Source organism: Dendrobates tinctorius, unplaced genomic scaffold (genome assembly GCF_039654945.1).
Source record: "Dendrobates tinctorius isolate UK_male_01 unplaced genomic scaffold, ASM3965494v1 ptg000117l, whole genome shotgun sequence".
NCBI classification, from domain to species: Eukaryota; Metazoa; Chordata; class Amphibia; order Anura; family Dendrobatidae; genus Dendrobates; species Dendrobates tinctorius.
The window spans coordinates 15,072,387-15,099,319 of NW_027361785.1; the positions used below are offsets into that span (position 1 = coordinate 15,072,387).

Sequence of the window (26,933 nt, forward strand, 5' to 3'; positions counted from 1 at the left end):
ATAGGTGTTGAAGCACGTGGTAGTGTGTGGTGCATTTTGTGTGTGTTCATATCCCCGTGTGTGGTGAGTATCCCATGTCAGGGCCCCACCTTAGCAACTGTACGGTATATACTGTTTGGCGCCATCGCTCTCATTCTTTAAGTCCCCCTTGTTCACATCTGGCAGCTGTCAATTTGCCTCCAACACTTTTCCTTTCACTTTCCCCCCCCCCCCCCCCATTATATAGATGGGGCAAAATTGTTTGGTGAATTGGAATGTGCGGGGTTAAAATTTTGCCTCACAACATAGCCTATGACGCTCTCAGGGTCCAGACATGTGACTGTGCAAAATTTTGTGGCTGTAGCTGCTACGGTGCGGATGCCAATCCCGGACATACATACATACATACATACATACATACATAGAGCTTTATATATTAGATTTTAAATTTTTGTGGAAATTCAAAAACTGAAAAGTGGGGCGTGCAATATTATTCGGCCCCTTTACTTTCAGTGTAGCAAACTCACTCCAGAAGTTCATTGTGGATCTCCATATAGCCCCGCCCACTGGCAGATGGAGAGTGGGGTTGCAGAGGGAAAGTGCGGGACGTGGGCGGAGAGGCGAGGGAGAGAGCAGGACAGGGATGGAGAGACAGTTAGTATGCCAGGGCAACACCGGGCTCTTCAGCTAGTAAGCAATAAAATTTCTTTTGTTCATTCACATTGCATTTTGGCAATTTACAAAAATGAACACTTTCACACAATACAGTAAACCATAATATTTAATTACTTTGCAATGCCCAGAGGATAAAAAAGTTTTGTTTCTTTTGTTGCAAGTTGTATTGTTAAATAACGTGAAAATAAAATCCAAGTTACCCCTTATCCATAAGAAAGGATAGGATATAACTTAGTGATAGTCGGTCGGACCTGAGAAAAAGGCTCTACAGAACTCTGTGTAGAGCACATTCAACATTCAATGTCTATGGGACTGCTGGAAGTAGCAAAGAGCTGTAATCTATTTTCTCTAGTTGTCTAGCTTCATTACAAGATTGCGCTGAACAAAGAGCGTTTCCCATGCTGTGGCATCTTCAGTGCTGTATGATGAAAAGGTCCAGCTGACTGGCGTATCTCAACAGCTAAACCAGCCCCCTTTTCTACTGAAAGACGCCACACAGCCAGCCCCTTTCACACACAGCAATGAAGATGTGCAAATCAGGAAAGGCCCTATTGTGTCTATAAGTTGAAGGTGGTGTTGGCAGATATGCAACAGATACAGACTTATTTGTGTGCAGGAGGAGTTTAGACTTTTCTGACAGTAGATGGCGATGTTCTTACTGTTATATGCTTAGTTGAATGTAATGCATATACTTGTTGTACTTTGGTTTCATTTTTGCTCTGGTAAAAGGTCCTTTCAGACTTCCTGTTATGCTGTATTAAGAAGCTGATGCATGTACCTCATGTTCTGTGAAGATAAAAGTTGAATTACACCATATAATCTACTCTCACAACAAGTATTTTCTGCGACCAAACTAAGCAACAGGTGGAACTGCCTATATCCAGGACCACACTGATGCCTAGGCACCCTTTAATTCAGCATTTTATTTTCATAGTCACATGAACACTGCTTTTAGGATTAGCTACTTGTACACTATATTCAAATATCTTCGTTACAATATAGAAATCAGTCTGAAAAAAAAATCTCTCAATTATATATTTTATGTATACACTTTTATGAAGCAATAAAAACTGATTATTACTAGCTCACTGTATGCACCACGAGCCTATTGTAAATTAGTCATACCCTTCAATTAAGAGCAAATTCACTACAGAAATCAGAGCCCAGCTTTCACTTTATATATCAGATATTTTATCTAACGTGGGCTCTGTAGGTGGATGATACGTGCAACAAAGAAATGAGTCAGGGTTCCCCCCCCCCCCCCCCTTCTTGCTATTTTCAACACATTCACCCTATAGCACAATATGAAATTTTAAACATTTTATTTCCAAGCAGCTACACAGAAAGAAACCTTGAAAGAAAAAATTAAAGCACCCTACATTGCTTTTGTAATGCGGGACTATTTAATTTCTTTCTTATGGATCTAAGAACTTACAGGCAGGTAATTGCCTGCCAGCGATTCTGCAGCTTCCAATGATGTCACATTGACAAAGTAGCTGCTTCTCTTCCTCTATGCCCTGTTGAAAAGGTGTGGCTGCCAATGTCATGATGACTTACAGCTGGGACAGCTGAGCTGCATAACTGGAGAGTCAGCTGGCAATCAGCATGATGTCAGCAGTCACGCCCCTTCTGAGCAGCACAGGAGAAGCAGTTTTTGCTTTCATTTTATTAACAACTAATCCTATTTTTGTCTTTTGTAACTGTCATAGTTCTAGAGGTATGGTCCCATTTTGTACTTTAAGTCTTTACTAAGGGTGTGTGACTCAGGGTAACATAGGGCAGCCTAAAGAGATGCCCGCAGAAAACACTGACCATGCCCCCTTATAACAACCATAATAAGCAGCACCAAATAGAAAGGCCCATTTCTCCAGAACCAACTTAATTGTCACGGGTGTGTCAGAGGCAGCAGACAGTCACTCTGCATCTGACTTTGCAGACTTCTTCCTGGTCCTTGTCACTCTAGGACCCAGTAACAGCCTTTCCCCAGCTCTAGTTGACACAGTTGGATAGGGTTGTTTTAAAAAAATAACTCCCAGTTTGCTGCTGGGAGTGGATGGTGATATTTCCATTTTCCATTTCTCTGTTGAGGCTTGGTGCTATAGCTGCCGGTTATCTTCCTCTTTGGTGTTTGGAGGACGTCTGTTTCTCTCAGAGTCTACTCAAGCCAAAAAAATATCACTGTGTTTGTGTATCTCATCTGTCTTTAGTGGTAGTGGGGATTTACTAGTGCTCATCCTGTCCTTCCCTATGCAGGGTTTATCGCCAGGGTCAGACAGTACTTCGGTATATGGGGACGCCTAGGACAGACAGGGTGACTTTAGATCTGCTTAGTATTTCATACACTGGAGTGGAGACCCCTAAGTGTAACAGAGCCCAACATTAGGGAAGGGGGGAGTGGAAACCCCTAGGCAATTTTTCTGAAGTTACATTTTTAAATTTTAAGACCACAATGTGAACTGCGCAAGTGCACTTTTTAATAGGAGGCGGCTCACTGAAGGTTCATTTTAGTCCATAAGGATGAATATGATAACAGAGCACCACATGAAATCCCCACACACACACACACACACACACACACACACACACACAGCCCAGCCCCAGAGCACGAGCATATGATTAACTGAAAACTGCAAATACAGATTAAACAATAACCACAAGACAGATTTCATCAACCCAGGTATCATTTTAATCAGTGATGATAGGTTCGCTTTAAAGTGAACCTGTCAGCAGTTTTGGCCAATATAAGTTACGGCCGCAGCCTTTCAGGGCTTATCTATAGCATTCTATAATGCTGTAGATAAGCCCCGATCCAACCTGCAGGATAAGAAAAATAAGTTTTATTATACTCACCCAGGGTGCGGTCTGGTCCAATGGATGTCGCAGGTCCAGGTCTGGCACCTCCCATCTTCTTGCGATGCTGCCCTCCTGCGTACATCATCGCTCCATAGTATCGCGTTGCTGAACAGGCATATTTATCTGCCCTGCTGAGGGCAGACCAAAGTACTGCAGTGTGCAGGCGCTTGGAAAGATCAGAGACTGCGCACTGCAGTAAAAACAGGCCACAAAAAACACAGCAAGTGTAAAACCAGCCTTAGTCATGATGTTTTGAATTAAATTGGAATTTTAAACTTTTCTCAGTATACATGCTGTTTCTGTTCTGTTCCCCCCCTCCTCTTCATTTTGGACTACGCCCTTGATCAAGGTGCCTCCATGCGTGTCTGACAATCAGGTTCCTGTAGAGATTGATGAGCTGAGCTGACTTTTCCCTTTACCTTTTTTCATTATTTTATTTAGTGATATAAATTGTTTGAGAAAAAAAAAAATCCTCAAAATTCCACATGAGGACAAGTGGGAAGAGCAAAGTCAAGTTGCAGAATTGGCACATCTTATGGATGCGTCATTTCTGGGGTAACTGAGAAGTGATGTTTTAGTCTGGGAGGGGGCCAATATCGATGACCCCTTCCTCATCTATTAATATCAGCACGCAGCTGTCTGCCTAGACCTTGCTGGTTATTAAATATAGGGACACCCTATGACTTTTTGGGGGATCCCCCATATTAATAACCAGGAAAGGCTAAGTATATACAGTGGGGGAAAAAAAAGTGTATTTAGTCAGCCAGCAATTGTGCAAGTTATCCCACTTAAAAGATGAGAGAGAGACCTGTAATTGACATCATAGGTAGACTACAACTACTGTATGAGAGTCAAAATGAGTAAACAAATCCAGAAAATCACCTTGTCTGATTTGGCAAGATTTATTTTTCAAATTATGGTGGAAAATATGTATTTGATCATTAACAAAAGTTAATCTCAATATTTTGTTATATATTCTTTGCTGGCAATGACAAAGGTCAAACGTTTTCTGTAAGTCTTCACAAGGTTGACACACCCTGTTGGTGGTATGTTGGCCCATTCCTCTATGCAGATCTCCTCTGGAGCAGTGATGTTTTGGGCAACACGGATTTTCAAATCTCTCCAAAGGTTTTCTATGGGGTTGAGATCTGGAGACTGGCTAGGCCACTTGAGGACCTTCATATGCTTCTTACAAACCACTCCTTCGTTGCCCTGGTCATGTGCTTGGGATCATTATCATGCTGAAAGACCCATCCACGTCTCATCTTCAATGCCATTGCTGATGGAAGGAGGTTTGCACTCAAAATGTCAGGATATATGGCCCCATTCATTCTTTCATGTACACGGATCAGTCATCCCTTTACAGAGAAACAGCCCCAAACTTCACAGTTGGTATGGTTCTTTGGATGCAACTCAGCATCCTGTCTCCTCCAAACACTACAAGTTTTGTTTCTACCAAACAGTACTTTGATTTCATCAGACCATATGACATTCTACCAACACTCTACTGAATAATCCAAAGGCTCTCTAGCAAACTTCAGATGGGCCCAGACATGTACTGGCTTAAGCAGGGGGACACGTCTGACACTGCAGGATTGGAGTCCCTGGTGGCGTAGTGTTATTGATAGTAGCCTTTGTTATGGTGGTCCCAGCTCTATGCAGGTCGTTTACTAGGTCCCCCCGTGTGGTTCTGGAATTTTTTCTCACCGTTCTTGTGATTATTTTGACCACATGGGGTGAGATCTTGCATGGAGCCCCAGATTGAGGGAGATTATCATTGGTCTTCCAGGTCTTCCATTTTCTTATTATTGCTCCCACAGTTGATTTCATCACACCAAGCTGCTTGCCTATAGCAGATCCAGTCTTCCCAGCCTGGTGCAGGGCTACAATTTGACAGCTCTTTGGTGTTCACCATAGTGGAGTTTGGAGTTTGACTGTTTGAGGTTGTGGACAGGTGTCTTTTATACTGATAACAGGTTCAAACAGGTGCCATTACTACAGGTAATGAGTGGAGGACAGAGGAGCCTCTTAAAGAAGAAGTTACAGGTCTGTGAGAGCCACAAATCTTGCATGTTTTTAGGTGACCAAATACTTATTTTCCATCATAATTTGAAAAAAATCTTGTCAATTCAGACAAGAGTGATTATTTGGATTTATTTTCTCATTTTGACTCTCATGGTTGTAGTCTACCTATATTGTCAATTACAGGCCTCTCTCATCTTTTTAATTGGGAGAACTTCCACAATTGGTGGCTGACTAAATATTTTTTTTCCCCACTGTAGCTGTGAGCCGATATTAATAGCCTGGAAGGCTCCATCGGTATTACCCCTTTTCCAGACTATAAACATCTGCCCACAGCTGTCAGCTTTCCCTCTGCTAGTTAATAATTCAACGCCCACGCCATTTTTTTCAGAAAATAATTTAGTATGAAAAAAAAAAAAAAAAACAAAAACAAAAACACACACAACACATGTACAGTAAGATACAGAAGCACTGTACTAATTATACATGTGACTGACTTCTTTATATCTATATGTATATAATATTTCTGTATGGAAAAGCTCATGTTAAAAATCGCTTTGAAATCGGATCACATTCAGATGTAAATCAGCCGCTAGGTGTTAAAGATCGGATTTAACTCGCATGACACTCAGACTTTTCTGGACCAAAATCGGACAGTTTTTTCACTGTGATGGGTACAAGCCCTAATGCCGGAGTCAAACTGGCGTGTAGCATCTGATGTGAGTGTATCGGATGAGATATGCTAATGACCCTCGGATCCGGCTCTGCTGTGAGCGGGAGCCGAGTGTCAGTTCAGAGCACAGCTGCAGAGGAAACGGAGAAAGTAATTTCTCCATCTCCTCTGCTGCTGGCATATATTGCACTGCACTTGGGTGATATCTGACTGCAGTGCAATGTTTCACTTGCACCCGTAGACTTATACGGGTGCGAGTGAGCAGAGTCTCACTGCTAATCGCAGCATGCTGCGATTATTTTATCATGCTGATTCAGCATGAGAGAACAATCGCAGGTGTGATCTGCCCCATAGTGTAAAGGCCCCGTCACACTAAGCGACTTACCAGCGATCCCGACACCGATATCAAGGTGTCAGGATCGCTGGTAAGTCGCTATGTGATCGCTGGTGAGCTGTCACACAGACAGCTTCACCAGCGATCAGCGCAGCGATGCCGAGCGCCCGGCATCGCTTGCCATCGCTGTAAAAAATAGAATCAAAATAAAAAATATTGTTATTCTCACCTTCCGACGTCCCGTTCAGCCATCCCCGCCTCTCTCCACGCTCCGGTCCCAGTGATCCTTTGCACGAATGACCGCGAGATGTCACGGTCTCGAGGGATAACAAAGTCTCGCGGTCATTCGTGCAAAGGATCACTGGTACCGGAGCGTGGAGAGAGGCGGGATGGCTGAACGGGACATCGGAAGGTGAGAATAACTTTTTTTTTTTTTTACAACTGATCGCTGGTCTCCCGCCTGTCACACACAGCGATGCGTGCTGGCCAGCGGGAGACCAGCGACCAAAGAAATGTCCAGAGGTTTCTTCCAGTGATCAGCGATACCAGCAGGGGGGCCGCTCGCTGATCGCTGTCACACACAGCGATCTCGCTGGTGAGATCGCTGTTACGTCACAAAAGTTGTGACTCAGCAGCGATCTCGCTACAGAGATTGCTTAGTGAGACGGGGCCTTAACACTGGGCAGAGTGCTATGCAAAGCTTTATCGCATAGCACTCGGCCGTGTTATATGGTGGTGAGACTCCAGCCTAACAACAACTCTGGTGCTTTGATAAACCCCATTTCTTGTCATCTTGCGAATAGTTCTTGACTGTGGACCATAGCTCTTACTACCAGACCGTCACTCAATTCTGACTCCGAGATCAATTACTTGGTATTGACCTCAGCAATTCCCTGACTTCTATTCAGTCCAACCTCAGCCCTCTCTGGTTTTTACCTGCACAACTACTAGTCTCTGCCAGCTCACTCCACTGGCCAGTAAACACTCCATGGACATAGTCCAGATCCCTTTATATAGGTGTTAAAAAGGGTGAAAGCCAAGTTTTCCTTGAGGCTTGTTATGTAACTTGTGCGAAGACTGGTCATTAAAGCTTTTTTTAAGAGCTTTCAGTTTTCCATAAAGTATGTCATTACAGCCACCCAATTCTAATCAGTACCTATTGATTTCCTATATTATATGAGCTTCCCAGGAATACGATATTCACTTCAATGAGGGTTGAGCTGCATGACACAAGAACAGCCACTACACAGTGAACGGAGCTGTGGTGTTCTGGCTCTGTACACTGTACTTCTGTCATCTGAGGAACCTGCTGTTTGGTGGGAGTGTCAGCCATAAAATTATTACTGATCATCTGATTGTACTATTCTTGGACACTCCCTCTAACTCAGCTTCTATAAAGAGATTATTATTGTTTAAAATATAAACAGGATTACTACAAACTAACAATTCGTATTAATTTCAAGTGGACTAAAGCAAACTCTACATACCACTTTATACAGTAAATCACTGGTGAGGCCACATCTAGAATATGGGATCCAGTTCAAAGGTGTGCAACTAGATTACTACAAGGGATGGAAGGCCTCTCATATGATGAGAGGTTTGAAAAGTTGGGCTTGTTTAACTTGTTGATTCCTTCCAAAGACCAGGTTAGGACCAGGGGCGCTCATCACAGGTGGAAGAAAGGCGATTCCAACAGCTAAGTATGGAAGGGTTCTTTAGAGTTAGAGCAGTCAGACTGTGGAATGCCTGACAACAAGAGGTAGTAATTGCAGACACTATTAAGCTTTTAAAAAAGAGCTGGATGATTTCCTCAGTACACAACACGGCGGGTTATAGTTAAATTAGTGACAAAGCATATACAGTAATTGGTGGAGGAAGGTTGAACTTGATGGACATAGATCTTTTTCAACCTATACAACTATGTAACTATAAAGAATAGTAGGTAATATACAAGAGCTTCATTTGCATTACAAATAAGATGTAGGTTTTCAAGCCAAATTTAATTTATTTTTGCATATAAGAAAATTAGTACATGCAAACCAGTTACAGTCACATAGGTTGCAATCGGCAAACAAAATAAGGAACCAAAGAGAATAAAACAAGGTCTATGGAAATTATCTGGGATTCTGGACATAGTAGTATGCAGGATAACATGTCACAGTACTTTAGCTTGCTGAGACAAACAAATACACTGTAAACAAATTGGATTTTGTACAGAACAGGACATATGGCAGGTAGACCTCAAGAGAAACATCTGAAGAGCCAAGACTGCCATACTTTCAATTCAACACAGTCAAAATGATATCTATTCCCATTACATTACGTAGGAAGAAAAATTAAAGTTGAATACAAGAATAAATAATAAATTCCTTACTGAAATTTGATTTAAAAGACAAATGACAATCTTTAGGTTATTATCTCTTACAAAACACAGGGTTGTTATTAACACTCATTAGGTTATAGTTATTAGTAGGCTACCACGTGGGTCAGTACAGGGTCTTGTTCCTGTATGTGGTATTTTACAAATGGATTTGGATAAATTTTGAGTTTTACATAGAATAGTGGCAAATTGGGTTTAACATTGATAAATGTAAGGTTATACACTTAATAAAAATACATGTTACTATTAGGCTACTTTCACACTTCAGTTTTTCGACGTGAGTGGAAATCCGGCAAAGATTAAAAAAACGGATCTGTTTCCGAGGGAGAGGGAGAGGGAGAGAGGCACAACATTTTGAAACGTGTTTTTACTGTGTTTTTGACGCTGCAGTTCTTGTCTGTCATACCTTAAAGCCGTCTTGTTTTTGAAACTTTATGGAATCTTAATTTCAGTTAACTTTATTGACATATGTAAGCAGGTGCGGATTACAAGCATTTGATGAGTTTCTGCCACAGAAATGCACTAATGCATGTGCGTTTACCTGCGGAATTTCCGCACCTAATGCATGTCTATGGGGAAATTCTGCACAGAAAACACCGAAGGCGGGAATGAGATTACTAGAAATCCCATCCACTTTGCTAGAATTGTAAGACCCTGACTTTTTGAAGCACAGAAAACACGCATCAAAAATGCCATAAAAGCTCATCGTGGGAACGTAGTGTCACAATACTAAGTCAAGCTAAGGTTGTCTGGCAGCCAGTGACCCACATCTCCACACACCTACACGCCAAGTAAGGCGTGCAAAGACTGTTTGGCCAACTCTTATCTAAGGCATATGTGCACCTTTTAAAATCGAGTAAATGAAAGCTAGGTGATCCAATAGCTTTCAGTTGGATGTATCTTTACACAAATCAATACTGTTCAATTAATGGTCCAGCTTATTGACAAGATGACTGATAACACTCAGTGTGCATACTTTCCAACAATAAAAGGAATGGAAAAGCAAATTAACAGGGGCTCCACAATAGTTATTTTATGGGAAATGCAAGTGTTTAGTAAAGCCAGAAATGTCAGGAGAGCCAACTGATTCTCTTGAAGCAGGGTCAGTCAAAGAGGGTGGGAGCCTTAAGCCATGTTCACACGTTCAGTATTTTACATCAGTAACGCAAAATCAGGAGTGGAACAATCAGAGGAAAAGTGAAACATGCAACACTTCACCCACTCCTTATTTTGGCTCACAAATACTGAATGTGTGATCATGGCCTTAGGAGAATTTTAGTTCAATGGTACTGTAATTTCACAAAAACAGTATATACTCAAATATAAGCAGAGTTTTTCAGCACACTTTATGCTGAAAAAGCCCCCTTGGCTTATTCTCGAGTGAGGGTCCCAGAAGACTGAGGGGGAGCGGCAGCAGCGAAGCAGTGGGTCACAGGAGGAAGGAGCCAGCTGCTGTGGCTAAAGCCTGTGCCCGCTGCTAAAGAGAAATTAATATTCACTGCACTAGCCATGAATAGTCACTTCTCTGTAATAGTGCGCCATGTCAGATGGAGCTGCTGGCTTCCAGCAGCTGCCGGTCACGTGTGCCCGTTACTTAAGCAAAACGAATATTCACTTATCTTCCCATAGGCGTGGAGGGCAGTGAATATGCATTCCCTTAAAGCAAACCTCTCACCAGGTTTGGCCGATATAAGATACGGACACCGCCTTTCAGGGCTTATCTACAACATTTTATAGTGCTGTATCTACTATCTACAGCATTATAAAATGTAGATAAGTCCCCGATCCAACCTGAAAGAAAAAAATAAGCTTTATTATACTCACCTGCATGGCGGTCCAGTCCGATGGGTGTCGCCGGTCTGGGGCCTCCCATCTTGTGATCGCCGCCCTCCTGCTTGCTTCATGGCTCCCCAGCATCACGCTCCTGCAAAGGCATATTTATCTGCCCTGTTGAGGGCAGCTCAAAAGTACTGCAGTGTGCAGGTGCCAGGAAAGGTTAGAGAGGCCCAGCACCTGCGTACTGCAGTACTTTGGACTGGACCGCCCTGCAGGCAAGTATAATAAAACTTATTATATAGTGAAGACAATCAGGAGTGACTGCCAGGTGTCACGGGGTCCTTCTCTGGTATCACACAATCAACAGAGCAAGAGGAGAGTGAACAATTCCAAGACATTTATTTAGGCAAAAATATGAAAGGTCCATATTCAGTCCACCCCACAAAAGATAGATAGTCCAGAATCTGAATGCAGTTCAGTAACAGTATAACATGTCCAGGGAGATGAGAGTCCAAAACCCAGCTGACAGTGATAACATGTTCCATATATTCTTCTTTCTCTCCAAAGTCCTGTCTTCACACCATGCTCTGCACACAGCAACTGACTTGCCCAGCCCCCTCATTATGTCCAGGGAGAGTCAAACCGGTTTGGCGGTTTTCAGGCCTCCCAGACTTGACAAAAGGTGCCTGGGGGATTATGACACTACAGGGGGTCATCAAGAGTCATAGATAAAAGTCAGGCTGCAGACATACAAGGCATCAAGATTAACACTATGCAAATCAGTGAAATAGCAATATACACACAATATAATATCCATATAGCATAATCACACCATCACAACCTCTCCCCCCCTCATAATAAGTGAGCACACTATGAGGTCTGCACAGACCTCTGGCCTGCTCACTATAGTCCACATTGCTCAATCGTTTATAGTTCCTTGTACAGTGGCAGGGGTTACAATAATTATAAGCACTTGATGTCCTTCCATAAATTCCCGGGTCCTGGCGCTACGGTCATACCAGTTTTCTTGACTGGACTGGGCCATTTGCTGTTGATCATTAGCCACTAGCTGGGCGAGACGATCTCTGAACTCTAAACTCTAGAACGTAGAGAATGATGGGCATTCCAATGTCTGCGATATCTCCCTCCAATTGTTCTTTCAGAAGAGTGAGGCCCACGGACCTTCTGGCCAAACAGATTGCTCCTCAGTGGGGTCCGGAAGTTGTGGTGCTTGAAGGGCCTGTAGTCGGGTGACTGCTCCCACAAAATGACACTAACTCCCCAATGTCGATTCCAAGGAGGATATCTGCAGGAAGTCCTCCCATAACTCCAATCCAGCACAGTTTTTCTCCAAAACCATAATCCAAACGCACCAAAGCTCGCTGTATATATTTGCGGACACCCCCCGCCAAGACAATGGGAATTCCTGCACCCTGGTGAATTGCCTCGGGTCGAACTACACGGGTGTCAGCGATAGTCAGAAATGCCCCCGTGTCTCTAAATCCCGACACTTTGTATCCATCAATTAAGACATCCTGCAGGTGGCGTTGCCTTTGCTCTGGGTAGCCAAAGGACAGAGGCTGAAGTCCGTACACTCCAGGAGGAGTATCTATGGAGCCGTGGTCGGTGGTCCACTCTGGTGGGGATGGTGGTAGCTCTTCCTCAGGCGGGATGGAGTGCACCAGATGCACTGGACGAGGTGGGGCTCCCTCCGAATCCTTGAGGGACATCCAAACTGCAAATGTCCAGGTTGCCCACACACATAACATCTCCTCTCTGTGATACCCCCAGGTCGTGGTCGGAACTGTTGGGGCCCAGGATTGGGAGGCGTGATAGTCAGCGGCTTGCGACTAGGTGGAAGGGCAGATATAATCTGAGGGGGACGGGGAACGGGAGCAGGCCGTGGTTCATTGTCCAGAAGCCTCCTCCATTGCGGTCAGATAGTAAGGGCTTCATCGGCCAGGACTGCAGCTTTATCCACGGTACACGGCGTGCGCTCCCGGACCCATTCCCGTCCCCCTGCGGGGCACTTGGCAAGAAATTGTTCTATAAGGAACGCCTGTATAACATCTTCCACAGTAAAGGCGTTTTCTGCTTCCAGCCATCTCCAACATGCCTGGGACATCTTATGTGCATACATCTTAAACGATCCCCCTGTGGTGCACGGGAGGTCTTGGAACTTGGCCCTATATGAGTCTGGGGTGATAGCATGGTAATCCAGGATAGTCTGCTTTACAATGTTATAATCCCGATTCCGCTGTACGTCAATGGTTCGGTAAGCCTCCGCCATGCTTCCGTTCAGGAGCTCCACTAACAAACACATCCAGCTAGAGTGGGGCACCTCCATCACAGCACACTGCTGCTCAAAGTCCTTGAAGAACCCCTCCACATCTCCAGAAGCCTCATCAAATGGCTTAAACTCTGTCCGGGTGATCCGTACAGGCTCCTGGATCGTTGGGGTTACACTCCACATTGCATTACTCCCTCTTTCCAGCTCCATTGCTTCTCGTCTCTGCTGTGCCCGGCGGGCAGCCTCCTCCTTGTACTCCTGAGAGACTCCGGGGCCCAGAACCGCCATCTCTTCGTACCACACCACCCACTGGCTTTTGGGGGTGGGGATCCCTGTCTCCAGTGCTTGTCCTTCAGACACATGCGAGTAGGTGGTCTGACTAGCACCCACCAGTAGGTCAATTTAGGCCGCTTTAGTCAGTCCCTGGTAGTTCAGGCCCAGGTCTCTGACTCTCTCCTGTAAACTGGATACAGTCCAATTTCTGTACTCACTCTGTGGGTGGTTCTCCATTGGGTTACGCTCTGTTGATCCCACCGCTGCCAACCAGTTGTCACGGGGTCCTTCTCTGGTATCACACAATCAACAGAGCAAGAGGAGAGTGAACAATGCCAAGACATTTATTTAGGCAAAAATATGAAAGGTCCATATTCAGTCCACCCCACAAAAGATAGATAGTCCAGAATCTGAATGCAGTTCAGTAACAGTATAACATGTCCAGGGAGATGAGAGTCCAAAACCCAGCTGACAGTGATAACATGTTCCATATATTCTTCTCTCTCTCCAAAGTCCTGTCTTCACACCATGCTCTGCACACAGCAACTGACTTGCCCAGCCCCTGTCCTCCCCAGCCCCCTCATTATGTCCAGGGAGAGTCGAACTGGTTTGGCGGTTTTCAGGCCTCCCAGACTTGACAAAAGGTGCCTGGGGGATTATGACACTACAGGGGGTCATCAAGAGTCATAGATAAACGTCAGGCTGCAGACATACAAGGCATCAAGATTAACACTATGCAAATCAGTGAAATAGCAATATACACAAAATGATATCCATATAACATATCACACCAGGTATTAACATGCAAGACTCGTCCGAGTTTCTCACATGTGTGATCCCGACCTTAAAGTGAGTTCTTGCACAATCTTTATTTTCAGTTTTGAGTTAAAGATATGTAGGGGTCTTCATGTAGTGCTTTGCTTAGGTATTCATCTTTATGGCTTCTGACAGGTCACCGATCCCTCAGTGACCTGACCCTTATTTTACATACTGAATATTATATGTATTAGGAAAAAAAATATCACATTCAGCTGGCAGGTTCCGGTGCTGGAGCATGATCACATGCATAATATGCATTCAATTATCTTATTTGCTGATCTAAATTTATTAAAAAAATAAATTCTGTCTCAAAGTGGCACCTGCGCAGTAGCATCTATCGGATGGCCAAGAGATGCTACAGCGCACATGCCGCTGGCGCCGTTTTGATATAAATTTATTCAGGGGAAAAAAAAAAAAAATCAGCAGAAAAAAATTAATTAAACATGCGATCATGCTGCGGCATAGGTGCCGCCACCTGCCTGCTGAATGTAATTTTTTTTTTTTTTTTTTTCAATAGCACCACCACAGACTGCCCCGAAGCACGAGAATATCTAACTCTAAACTGAAAATAATGATTAAACAACAACCACAAGATGGATTTCATCAACCAAGGTATCATCATAATCAGTATAACAGCGCCGACCTGACACTGTCTGTAGGTTACTGTGTACAATCCTGCTGACAGGTTCCTTTTAAAGAATAAGGGTACCGTTACACCTAGCGATGCACCAGCGATCCCGACCAGCGATATGACGCGGTCAGGATCGCTGGTGCATCGCTAGGTGGTCGCTAGTGAGCTGCCACACAGGGGTCGCTACTTACCTGTCAGACGCGGCGATCCTGCATCCTCCCGCCCGGCTCCACGCGTCGCTCGTCGGCGCCACAGGAAGCGCAGCAGGAAGCGCCCGACGAGGAATGGTCCAGGAGCTTCTCGCGCGATCAGCGATAACCAGCGGGGGAGCCGGTCGGAGGCAAGTATCACATGCAGCGATATCGCTGCAACGTCACAAAATCGGTGACTTTACAGCGATATTGCTAGCGATATCGCAGTGTGTAACGGGGGCTTAAGAGCGGTAATACTACACACAACCTGTAGACAAAAAGGGTGCAGTTTTTTTAAATTGTCCTGATTTTCTCTAATTATGGATATTACTACTGTAGTATCATAAGTAGTCAACACTGCATTTTACCCCGCTTACAGTGTAATTGTTATTGACATTATACTAGCTTAGAGAGTCAAATTTCCATATAGGAATTTGATACTATTGACACAGAAGATAACAGAGAGATGGTAGAGATGAGCACAGAAATGGCAAATTAAGTCTAATGTAGATAAAAGACTATGCACTTAGGATATAACAAATTTCCAAATTACATGTTAAGTGAGATACAATTGAGTTAAAAAAAAAAAAAAAAAAAAACTGAACATGATTAAGAGGAATTAGTAGACTATAATCAGAATTGTAGCAACCAGAGCCAGCCAGCCATTTTATGTACCTTTCACATCACATTTGGAGCCTATATTTGGCATATATTCAGGCAAATTCTCTTGTGTGTATACGCCAAACATGGCTCTCCTTACACATTGGAAGCCTCCAGGCGTACATCAAGCTGGTACTCCTTTTTGTTGCAGTGGAGTAGCACAGAAAACTACAGTAATGCATAAAAAAATGACAATAGTGGTCCCTGTTACACTGAAATACATCTTATTGCATAGGCATTTAGTGTTCCATCAGCAGTATACATCTGGAGAGCCTCCAACCATATACCTATGGCATAGAAGCTAGTGATGTGAATGGAGCAGTGAGCCTGCAGTTATACATCAATCAGTAGTTCAGATGCTCTTGGATTTACACCTCATACTGAATGCGCACAAACAGGGGCCTGCTGAACACATGAAAACATGTCATAGAATCTTAAAATAAAAAAAAATAAATTGGCAAAAGACGGAAAAACTGTCTGGTATGCACAGAATATGCCAATCTGTATAAAGCATAAGGAGAACAATAATCAAGTTTACTGAAAAGGGCAAAACTGTATGCATTAATAGTAATGTACTAGACTAAAGTTAACCAGTTCAGTTCCTTTACAATTTTACCTTGACATTAGTGTTATGGCAAACAAGGGATTTCAACTCTTATGTTTTTGTGGCCAGATATTACTTATGATTTGTATTATGAATGTTTGGTTTGTGCCTATTTTCGGGTCTGTGGAGGGTTTTTGTGTATTTTTTTTTTTTTTTTTTTTTTATGTAAAAAACGCATGTTCTGAATTTAGTGATTTTCTTCAGATATTTTTATAGAAAACTTTAAAGCCAAGAAAAAAAAAAAAATGGCTTGTACTTGATGACATTTAGGGCAGTTTCACACGCCAGTGTCTCCGGTATGTGTAGTGACAGTTTTCTCACGTACCGGAGACACTGACACACCTAGACACATTCAAATGAATGTGTCTATGCAGATGTCAGCGTGTTTTCACGGACCGTGTGTGCGCGTGTGCAAAACACGCTGACATGTCCGTTTTTGTGCAACAGTACGGATCACACGGACCCATATAAGTCAATGGGTCCACGTAAACACGTACTGCACACGGATGCTGTCCGTGTGCGTTTTTAAAAGTCAAAGGGTTAACATTGAAAATAATTTTTCAAAACACGGACATCAACAAACTGGAGCGACCAGAATGGTGACCGGTTTGCAAACACTGTCTTATGAGGAAAGGTTGCAGGATTTGGGATTGTTTAGCTTGCAGAAGAGAAGACTGAGAGGAGACTTAATAGCTGTCTACAAGTATCTAAAGGGCTGTCACATTGTAGAAGGATCAATTTTATTCTCATTTGCACAAGGAAAGACTAGAAGCAATGGGATGAAACTGAATGGGAGGAGACACAGATTAGATATTAGAAAAAAACTTTTTGACAGTTAGAGTGATCAATGAGTGGAACAGGCTGCCACGAGAAGTGGTGAGTTCTCCTTCAATGGAAGTCTTCAAACAGAGGCTGGACAGGCATCTGACTGGGATGATTTAGCGAATCCTGCTTTGAGCAGGGGGTTGGACCAGATGGCCCAGGAGGTCCCTTCCAACTCTACGATTCTATGGTACACACGGACAGCACACGGATGGCATATGTATGCACACGGACACGGATAGCTCCGGTACCGGTTTTTCCGGTACCGGAATTATCTGGACGTGTGAAACTGCCCTTAAGCGATATTCCCATGGACTGTTGGAAATGAGCCCCAGAATTAGTGTGGCACAGATATCTGTCTTCAGTTTTCTCTAACACGTTATGGGGCAACGCAGCTGGCCCAAACTGACACATGCAGCATACTTGCTACAATTACAGCTGTAGGTAACACAAGCCAAGTTTTTACTGATGACTATGTGCTTAAATTTACTCAGGAAAAAAAAAAACATCCAAATGGCACCAATGTGTTGGACAATAAGCTTATAGAGCTTCATTTCTACATTTTAAATAAATAGAAAAAAAAAAAAAAATAGATAACATAATAGAGTTGCTTTTACTTTACTGCTTACAGAGAAGCCCTACCTACTTTGTAATCTAACAAAGGGTTAATGTCACCATTCGATTGTAAGGTGACATTAACCCTTTGTTAGATTAACCCATTCGCCACCGCTACAGGGCAATGGGAAGGCCACACATTTTTTAACAATGAGTTATCCCCTTAAAATAACAACTACAACTCCCAAATTTTGCACACAAACCCTCATCTAATTATTAGTCAGAGACATATTAAAAAACATGAAATGAAATGCTTTACTGAATGTAAAACATGTGTCATTTCACGTCGGGTTGGGGAATGATTTGATAGAAGCCGGCAATTTAATTAGCGGCTATTCTGCTATGAAGAACTCTGTGAAATATAAAATATATATATATGTTTATCTCTGTTATAAACCCTGTCATAGGGCTCCATTATATGTCCATTTTGCAAGGCTGCGAGAAAATCTCGCCATACAGATTACATACGGATGCAGACATGCGCAAAATACGCAACCACACCTTGATTACGGATGACATACGGAGCACTATTTAGGGGTCATTCATCCGTATTACGCATGTAAATTACAGACCGTATTTTGCGTCGGTTAGTGTGACCCCGGCCTAAGAGATTTTGTCAGATTGGGCTGTCAGAAAAAGCCAAGGCTTAAAAAAACGGCAAGAAATTTCAGTTTATTTTACCTTATATAAAATGAAGAAAGTCATCAATCATTAGAACAAAATGGACTTGGAAATCTGACAAAGTAACCTGACCAAGAATGATGCAAAGATCTGTCCAGTATTATGTAAAGAAAAAATTAAGTTTGGTCATTACGTCAAGAAATGTTTGTAAGTTTAGTGTTTTGCCAAAAGAGACTAGAAACATTGTTGTTTACACTACTTGTCCTGACCTAGTACTGCTCTTGCAATAATGGTGGACTGTACTGTCACATTTCTACCCCTGGAGACACCAATCGCGTTATGCAAATTAATTATTGGGTAAAATGTAAAGAATTTTTTTTTATTTTTTCTGTCATGTAAAATGTCCGTGCGTAATGCAAGTTCTGCCCAGCAACAGAGCAGGGTCAGAGGTCGTTAATTGTTGGGACTAGCCCACAGGAGGAGGGCTTAGTGATAGGGTGAGGACTGTTTCCTGGTTAGAGTCAGATAAGAGAGTCTCAAGAAGTAACAAGAGTGCAGTGCTGCCAAGGGGTGAGCCACAGCATAATGAGACGTATGGACAGGGATAGTGAGATCCTTATCAAGAATTACTGACATGGCTTTCCACTTTAAAGGGGTCCTTGAATAGGATGACTTTCACAAGAAACCCCGAGTGCTTTCTAGGGCTGGAGGTAACGGACAAAAGAGGACAGAGCATGTGACTAGTGGAGGTCCCGAGCAGTAGATGCAGGGATTCCATAGTAATAGGATGGAGAACCTCACTGATCATGACTGTGGACTAGAGGCTGGGTTGTGGCAAAAAAGTGTGTTTCACTGTCCTGGAGTAGACTACAGTGGAAGGAAATTATGTGCATGAAATTGCTTTTCATTGTGAAGGAGACGTGCTTAGGACAGTACCAGCTATTCCTTGTACGCAACACTTACCAAGTTCAGTAAAGTCCCCATGTTTGAACGGAACTCTCCTTTATTAATCTGTGGAATTCATGGTCCTGGCCAGCCAATTCTCTCACTTTACCAACGCCCCGCCAGGACCTATCTTCCTGTAAAGTGCCAGGGCGTTATGAAGCAGAAGCTTGGCCATTGCCACCACCCGTCGTCACTTTACACTCGCACAGCTGACTGCTTGTCACAGTAAAGTCAGATGAGTGCTATCCTCCTCCTCCCCCCCCCCCTTCATCATCACATAGCATTTGGTCCAATGCTATTCAATGGGGCAGTGCTGAAAACCAATTTCTTTTTTTTTTTCTTCCCACTGGCAACCTGCGTTTCTCTTTTTCCCCCCATAGACAGATTCTAAGATATCACGCCAAAATTAGATGCCACTTACCCATTCAAGTCTATGGGTACGTGGAAAACACTGGATATTCGGATGACATCTGCGTAGAGTCCAATTTCCACAGACTCACACAATGGAGAAATTTTGTTTTCTATCAGCTTCTAGTGTTCTCTCATTCATGAATCTCATGAGCCATTTTGAAGATTTTGGTGCCAAAAATGGCAATTAATCTTACCCAGTAAATTAGTCCAAAACATGCTACAGCATTTTGCATTTCCCCTGTATTGGCTCCACTCTATTCTTATAGCATTCATATAAGATTTAAAAGAACTCTTTTTTTTAGCAAATTAGAAAGAGAAATGAAACAACTGGAAAGCTATAGCCTTGTCTTATAACACGCTTACATAACACCTATGAATTATGCTAATTATAGCTCCGATAGCATTTCTAAAAGGATAGGTAGCGCTTCCTTGCACATGCATTAAACATCTTATAATTAATCAGCGTTGCTTTAGTTTAAGGATCTGAACACATGTACAGAGGAATTAAACCACCCACAGCCATAGAAATTAAAGTTGAGCAATTAGATTATTCAACACATTACTACACCTGCCAGAAGGACAATTTAAGAAAGATCTTCATGAATAAACACAGATCCCATTATACTTGGAGTCTGGAAATAGGTTTGACATATAAAGTAGTTGCTCAACCTGGGTGTAATCTATGCCATACAATGAGTGCTGTCTTAGTTACTCTGCACAATGCAGCAAGATGTGCATTTCATCCTTCGGAGTTTACACTTTAGGATTTAATTTAAAACAACGGTAACTATCATTTTAGAAAACTCCTGCCATGAGTCTGTTTGGAAGTGATCTGCCATCCAGTGAGCATCGCATAGAGCTTGGCGCATTGAAAGTCTATGGCCTAGACACTGTAAACCCTGTCTCACCAAAGAACAGCCACAGGAAGCCATCAAGAAGTGATTCAATTTCCCATTAAATGCCTTGCAGTTCTCAGTGTTAAAGTACAGCATCACAACTCCATTTAATCAGAGAGGAGCCTCAATCTCAAGATCAAAATGGGTCCCACGAGCTAGAACAACCCCCCCCCCCCACAAAGAGCATTGCTATCTGAGTTTTAATTTTTACTTAATAAATAGTACACATGAAAATAAGCAACTTTGCACTGTGTCTTATAAGAGGAATCTGCTTCTTAATCTGCCAAAATTCATCATTATCAACATTTTCAATTCTGGAGGTAAAATCTGTATTCAGTATGGATAGACCAAGATAGGAGATGGCAGTATGTATACAATTCTATGTAGGGGGAGGAGCTCTGCCTCTAGCTCCTCCCATCTACATAGAATCTCATTAGTAACAAAAAGAAGCAGATTTCTCTCATGAGACATTACAAATTTGCTTATTTTCATGTGTATTATCTCTTTACTTTTCATTTTATAAATCAAATGTTACTCTAAGTTTTATGCAGATACTCCAGCAGGAAGAAAAGTCTAATTTGGAGCAAGCAAAAAACAGAACAAATTGAACTAATGCTCAGACAGGACCAGCATTCACCACAAAAGAAAATTACTGGATAGAATAGAGTAATTTCCATAGAATCTTAGGCCTCATTCACACATCCGCGCTTGCAGTACGTGTTGTATCCATTTTTTTCACGGATACAAAACATACCCATTATAAGCTATGGTGCTGTTTGACAAAATTGCCAATTCGATTAATTTCTAATACTCAGTTTTATGTGTGACCTAAAAACGCATTTCCATAGACTGGCCTATCGCCCCACCTCACTTACCTAACTATCCCTGTTTCACCCATGCAAAATTTTCTTCAGAATCAAGACCCTCGCAGCATCTGTTCTCACACCCTACATGCACGTTATTGCCCTCGGTGTTGGTACACATACTGGCTAGTGACCAGTCCGTGCAGCATTATGAGAACACCCCATTTATTACGTTGATGGCTGGACCGTACAACAAGCACTTTTTACCATCCACCTTTTGTGTCTCCCCTTTCCTCATAGAGTGTAAGGTGGCGAGCAGCAGGGCCCTCACTCCTCTTGGTATCTGTTGAGTTACGTGTTTGCTCTGTCTGTAATCTGTACAAGTCCCCTCTGTAATGTAAAGTGCCGTAGAATAGGTTGGTGCTATAGAAATACAAATTATTATTTACACATCCATGTTTTTCATGGACTATGTATCAGTGGGAACACATGCAGACATGTCTGGGTTTTTTTCTGGCAGCACGAATGAAAAGTGCCTAAACTAGTCTGTGGGTCCGTGAAAAACATGGACAGCAATAGATAACACATAGATGCTATCAGTGTTTACATTGCAAAGTATAGGAGAAACTTTATGATTAATTTACTTTCATCTGTGAAAAACACTGAACATGGTAGATTTGGACAGGAAGGTATGCATTGAAATGTGCAACCATATACATTATTACTCTGGGAACAAGGATGTTCTCCAGCAAGACCCTACTAACATAAATGAAGGACCTATGCCCTTGCGGTTGAGTTCACTGATACTGCAGACCTTGACTTTTTAAAACTGAGGACCCCTCCACAAATCTCAGGGTTCTATACATTGCCCAAAGTACCCAAGGGGATACACCCCTGACAGCTTTTGTGGAAGTCCATACCTGCAGATAAAAGGACATCATGGTCCTGAAATATAGAGGGATACCCTACTTACCAATATAGGAAAGAAGTGTACTCTTCAGATCACAATTAAAGAGAAGCTGTAGTGATTTTAATTTTTTTATTATTAAAGATCATTATTTTTTAAAACAAAATTAAATGGGGGCTGCCTTTTGCATTTGCTGGTGTATAACATCACTTACACACACCTCAAATATGGCAGCCCCTGTACATAGGAGTCTGTGGTCACTGTCCGACTACATCTCCTGCATTGTGGCTGCCTCTTGCTGTAACCTGGGCTGTCCAGGTCGCAGATGTAGGCCTGGATCACACATGTGAGGAATATGGCAGAGTCTTGCATGTTAATACCCAGCACTGCCGCCGGCACTCAGGAGCGGGGCGTGCGGCCATACAGCAATACATGGAGCTGAACGCTCCGGTCCTGAGTGCCAGGTATTAAAATCCAAGACTCGGCCGTATTCCTCGCATGTTTGATCCCAGCCGTAGAAGGAGATCGGAGGCATTTTTTTTTTTTTTTAAAGTCTATAGCAGGGTTCCCCAACTCCAGTCCTCAAGGCCCACCAACAGATCATGTTTTCAGGATTTCCTGTGTATTGCGCAGGTGAAGCAATTATCACCTGAGCAATACTAAGGGAATCCTGAAAACATGATCTGTTGGTGGGCCTTGAGGACTGGAGTTGGGGAACCCTGGTAGCTGCAAGCTCCAGTTTCCCCCTGTCACCGCCCACACTGCTTAGCGCATACGAGCGGTGACAGGAGCTGATGTGATGCGGCAAACACTGCGCAGAGATTCAGGGTGAGGCGAGTATCGGCGGAAGCGGTAATCACAGCCTGACATCAGTAGTACAATACAAGGTTGCCGCTGTGGTCAGACCATGGCAGTGTAATCACCCTGTTGTGCTCTGAACACACTGACATAGCAGAACTGAGTCACTAAGTCTCTGAGGGAATTTAATGTCATCATGGGATACCAGTGAATAAAGCAAAGCACTTCAATGATCATTTCAATCCAGGACTGTGAAGTCAGAGTCAGTATAAAATGCACCGACTCCGACAATATATAATACATAGGGTTCAGTAGTACATTTCAGGAAGTACTGTAATTTTTTCATAAGAATTTGGGAAAGTTATGAAATGTTCTATAAATGTCTGTTCCTGATCTAAGGATCTCGGCTTTTAGTGGAGATGAATCTGTGCTGCACTTTATGCACATGCTCAGTAGTGAGGCAGTGCAGGGGAGTCGGAGGTGAGATGAATCTGTGCTGCACTTTATGCACATGCTCAGTAGTGAGGCAGTGCTGGGGAGTTGGGGAAATTGAAACAGGGCTCAAACCTCCGACTCCTCAATCTTCATTTATGTAACTTACAGGCATATTTACATAAGCCATTTTCAAATAAAATTAGAATAATCACCATAGGGATTCATAAAGCAAAGTCTAGTACAGACTATCCTTTTGGTCCAGCAAGCAGCGATGCGAGATGCAGAGACGCTACTTGACACTAAAGGGGTCCACACCTGCAGCAACGTTTTGGGGATCTTCCCCCTTTTAACGCGGCTGTGGGGATTCGGTGGCGCATTCACATCTCCAACTAGTTAGATCTGAGAGATGCAGGTTTGAGTAACAGATTAGTAGTAGCCACTGGCCCGGTCATAGTAAGGCATTCAGTGGTGACTACATATATAGAAGGGAGTTTAAAGTAAAGCACCAAAGGGCTGATCTATATGTTCACCTGTACATCACTATTCAATTACGTGAAGGAAGACCACAGGCGACATGGATACAATATCTAGGGGGATAGCCATAACAAAAAGGCACATACCTATGCCCTGACATCATAGAGAACTGCATGGGGTAATCCTATGACCATATCAACAGCATATAATTTATTAAGACATGACCTGGAGGTAATTTAAAAGATCCATGCTTCAATGGGAATGCAGATGGAAGTTCAATCAATTACACCCAAGGGTCCTAAAGAGCAGCTTAATTTATCCTGATATCTGTAACAACTTTCTCCTTAGTTTGTATAGTTTTACATATCTACTTTTGACAGAAATTCCTTCTTTTCTAGACAGTCAGTTCTGGTGATCACAGTTTCCTCTAAGCACCTTACTCAGGAAATCATAGAGTTAAAAGAACAGCAGAACACAGTGAGATATGGCTGTATTGGGAACGTGTTAACCTCATTATTAAACAATTTCAACTTTTTCTCCTCCGTGTTGACAGATCACTGCTGGTGACAAAGACCTCTAGTCAGGAGTCCTAACCTACACAGTAATAGACCTCCTCGTATGCCTGGTTTCTAGCTTTACTTCAGAGTGGTTCTGTCTATCTCCTTCACAGGGTGGCTCCCCAGAACCTGCGTCACTGAGGGATTCCCACCAATTGTCCCGCCCAGGGGATGACTAACACCAGCAGCTGCTCTGACCTGGCCTCCATCCATGCTCCTGGCACTGCAGGTTCTGGTCTGACTCTGAAGGACCAATACAGGGAGAACAGATAAGAGGGTCGCTCAGTAATGAAGTCAGGAGACTGACATCCGCACTACTACAGCCGAGGGCGGTTTCGGATTTAAAGCAGTACATAGACAACCCCTTCTCCTCTAGTTTATACTGGAGCAGAGGCATTTATGCATTACTTCCATCCAGATTTTAACTCATCCTTAGCCTGCATTAGCCACCTTACTGTGTGGGCAATACAAAACCTACCAGGCTTGGGTATCAGGACACCTGCTTAACGCACTATGGCCAGAGTGGAGGTGACCTTCATGACCTCTGACCCCATGTCTTGACCCCTCTGATGATTACTGGTAACTCAGGGATGAAACACATAGGAGAATAAGGATACAATTCTGGGTGCCATTAAGGGATGCTTCTTATTACAGCACTAGGCATCCTCATATAGGGGGCTGTAATACATTGAGGAAAGAGGATTAGTCCGGTCTTAGATGCATATTGTTGGAAGTAGTATAAACAAGCACTTTCGCAATTTACTGTGTATTAAATATTTGTATTCATCGGTCAGATATTAAACACTATTTGTTTACAGCTTGTTGCCTTGGAGACCGACCACTGCTGCTGTCTAATTTGCAGGTGGCAGGATTAGGATGTAACAGGCATGTTCTACTGTCTATCAGCAGTGGTCGGTCTCCAAGGCAACAAGCTGTAAACATAAGAAGCCGCGCATGTTCACTCTGAACCCACACAAATTAGTTTCTGGCGATAGTATAAGCCACTACAGTTAAATATTGCACTTTTATTGGTTTCTGCGCAGCGCCAGTCACACAAGGTGCGCTCTCAGATCTGGGTGGCAGAAGTGGCACATGTCGGGCACAGGTGAGATGGCACCTCCTGCCTCCCACACATGTCACTAGTACAGTACACAGCAGCCCTTGGCAGGTGTGGGGGCAGCAGCAATGCACCGGAAGCCGAGAGGTGACAGCAGCCGCCAGGCTCCCATCCGCAGTAGTACCACAAGTACCAGTCATATATCCCCACCCCGTGCCCAGGCCTGAGGAGTGATGCCAGGCGGACACACCAGATGCAGCTCCGGGCACTCACCGTTGGCGCCGTACTTCTCTCGGTTCCTCCGGACCTGCTCGGTGCTCAGCCCGCAGCTTTCATTCACCTGGAAGTGGCGGAGCACCTCGGACACGGGCTTGGCGTGCGCGCTGTCCATGGTGGTTCCGTGCCCTCGCTGCACTGTCACGAGTGGGCTCTGGGGTCGCTCCAGCCCCGGGGGGTGTCCCTGTGCACCTTGTGGGAGCCGCCTCTGCACTGCCCGAGCTTCTGCGCTCCCCTCCTCCTCCTCCTGCTCCTCCGGAGCGAATGCACTGACTGAAAGTTCCTGTTCTGTGGTAACTTACTTATCCTGTGCTACCTAAAGCCTCGCCATTGGCTGCTGTCAGCGCCCAAATAGCGCCAACCCCCGCCAGAGCAGCGTGCCGCCATCCATTGGCCTCTGCTGGCTCTGCATTAGCATGTCGCAGATGTAGCCTTCGGTCATTTACTGTGGAAAATGTTTGTTTTTTTTTTTCTTTTCTCGAGCATGTATAGATCTGGGCACCCCTCCTTTCTCTCCCAGCTTCACTTCCTCTTATGCAGCTACAACTTGCGAAGCGTTTGCAGGGGTGCAGCGAGGAAGGGGTTAACGCTGGTAACCGCAGCGCTGAGGAGAGATGACGCTGCCTCGTGCACACAGGAAGTGTGTCAGGCCGTGTACAGCTGCGGCTCTGCGCGTTACTACTCCATCACAGTGAGGGGCAGTGCCATGGGACCCCTAATATGAGGGAGCCAGAGCAGCAGTGGGCAATGCAGAGGGAACCATGCTGAGGCAGTCAGCACCTCACAGGTGCACCTCAAAATTAGAATAGCATCAAAAACTTAATCTACATCAGTTCTTAAAGGGAATCTGTCACCCCTTTTTTTCAACTATGAGCTGCTGGCACTGACATCAGGGGCTTATCTACAGCATTCTGTAATGCTGTAGATAAGCCACCGATGTAACCTGAAAGATAAGAAAAACGAGTTAGATTATACTCACCCGGCGTTCAGTCCGGTCCGATGGTTGTCGTGGTCCGGTCCGATGGGTGTCGTGGTCCGGTCCGACGCCTCCCATCTTCATCCGATGCCGTCCTCTTCTTTCCTTCCTTTCGCGGCTTCGGCGCAGGCGTACTTCCTCTGCCCTGTTGAGGGCAGAGCAGAGTCCTGCAGTGCGCAG

At 43.8% G+C, this 26,933-nt stretch overlaps 1 protein-coding gene across 2 annotated transcripts in view; it reads right to left on the reverse strand.

Moving 5' to 3' along the window:
- LOC141101464 (sarcoplasmic/endoplasmic reticulum calcium ATPase 3) overlaps positions 1-26,145 on the reverse strand; it is a 375,756-nt gene extending 349,611 nt beyond the window's left edge. The window contains exon 1 of one of the 2 annotated variants that reach the window (XM_073590589.1): positions 25,775-26,145. In XM_073590589.1, coding sequence (XP_073446690.1) covers positions 25,775-25,892 — 118 coding nt within the window. In that variant the 5' untranslated portion in view covers positions 25,893-26,145. The remainder of the gene's footprint in view (positions 1-25,774) is intronic. The other variant, XM_073590590.1, reaches the window with a different exon arrangement.
- Between the last annotated feature and the right edge of the window lie 788 nt (positions 26,146-26,933).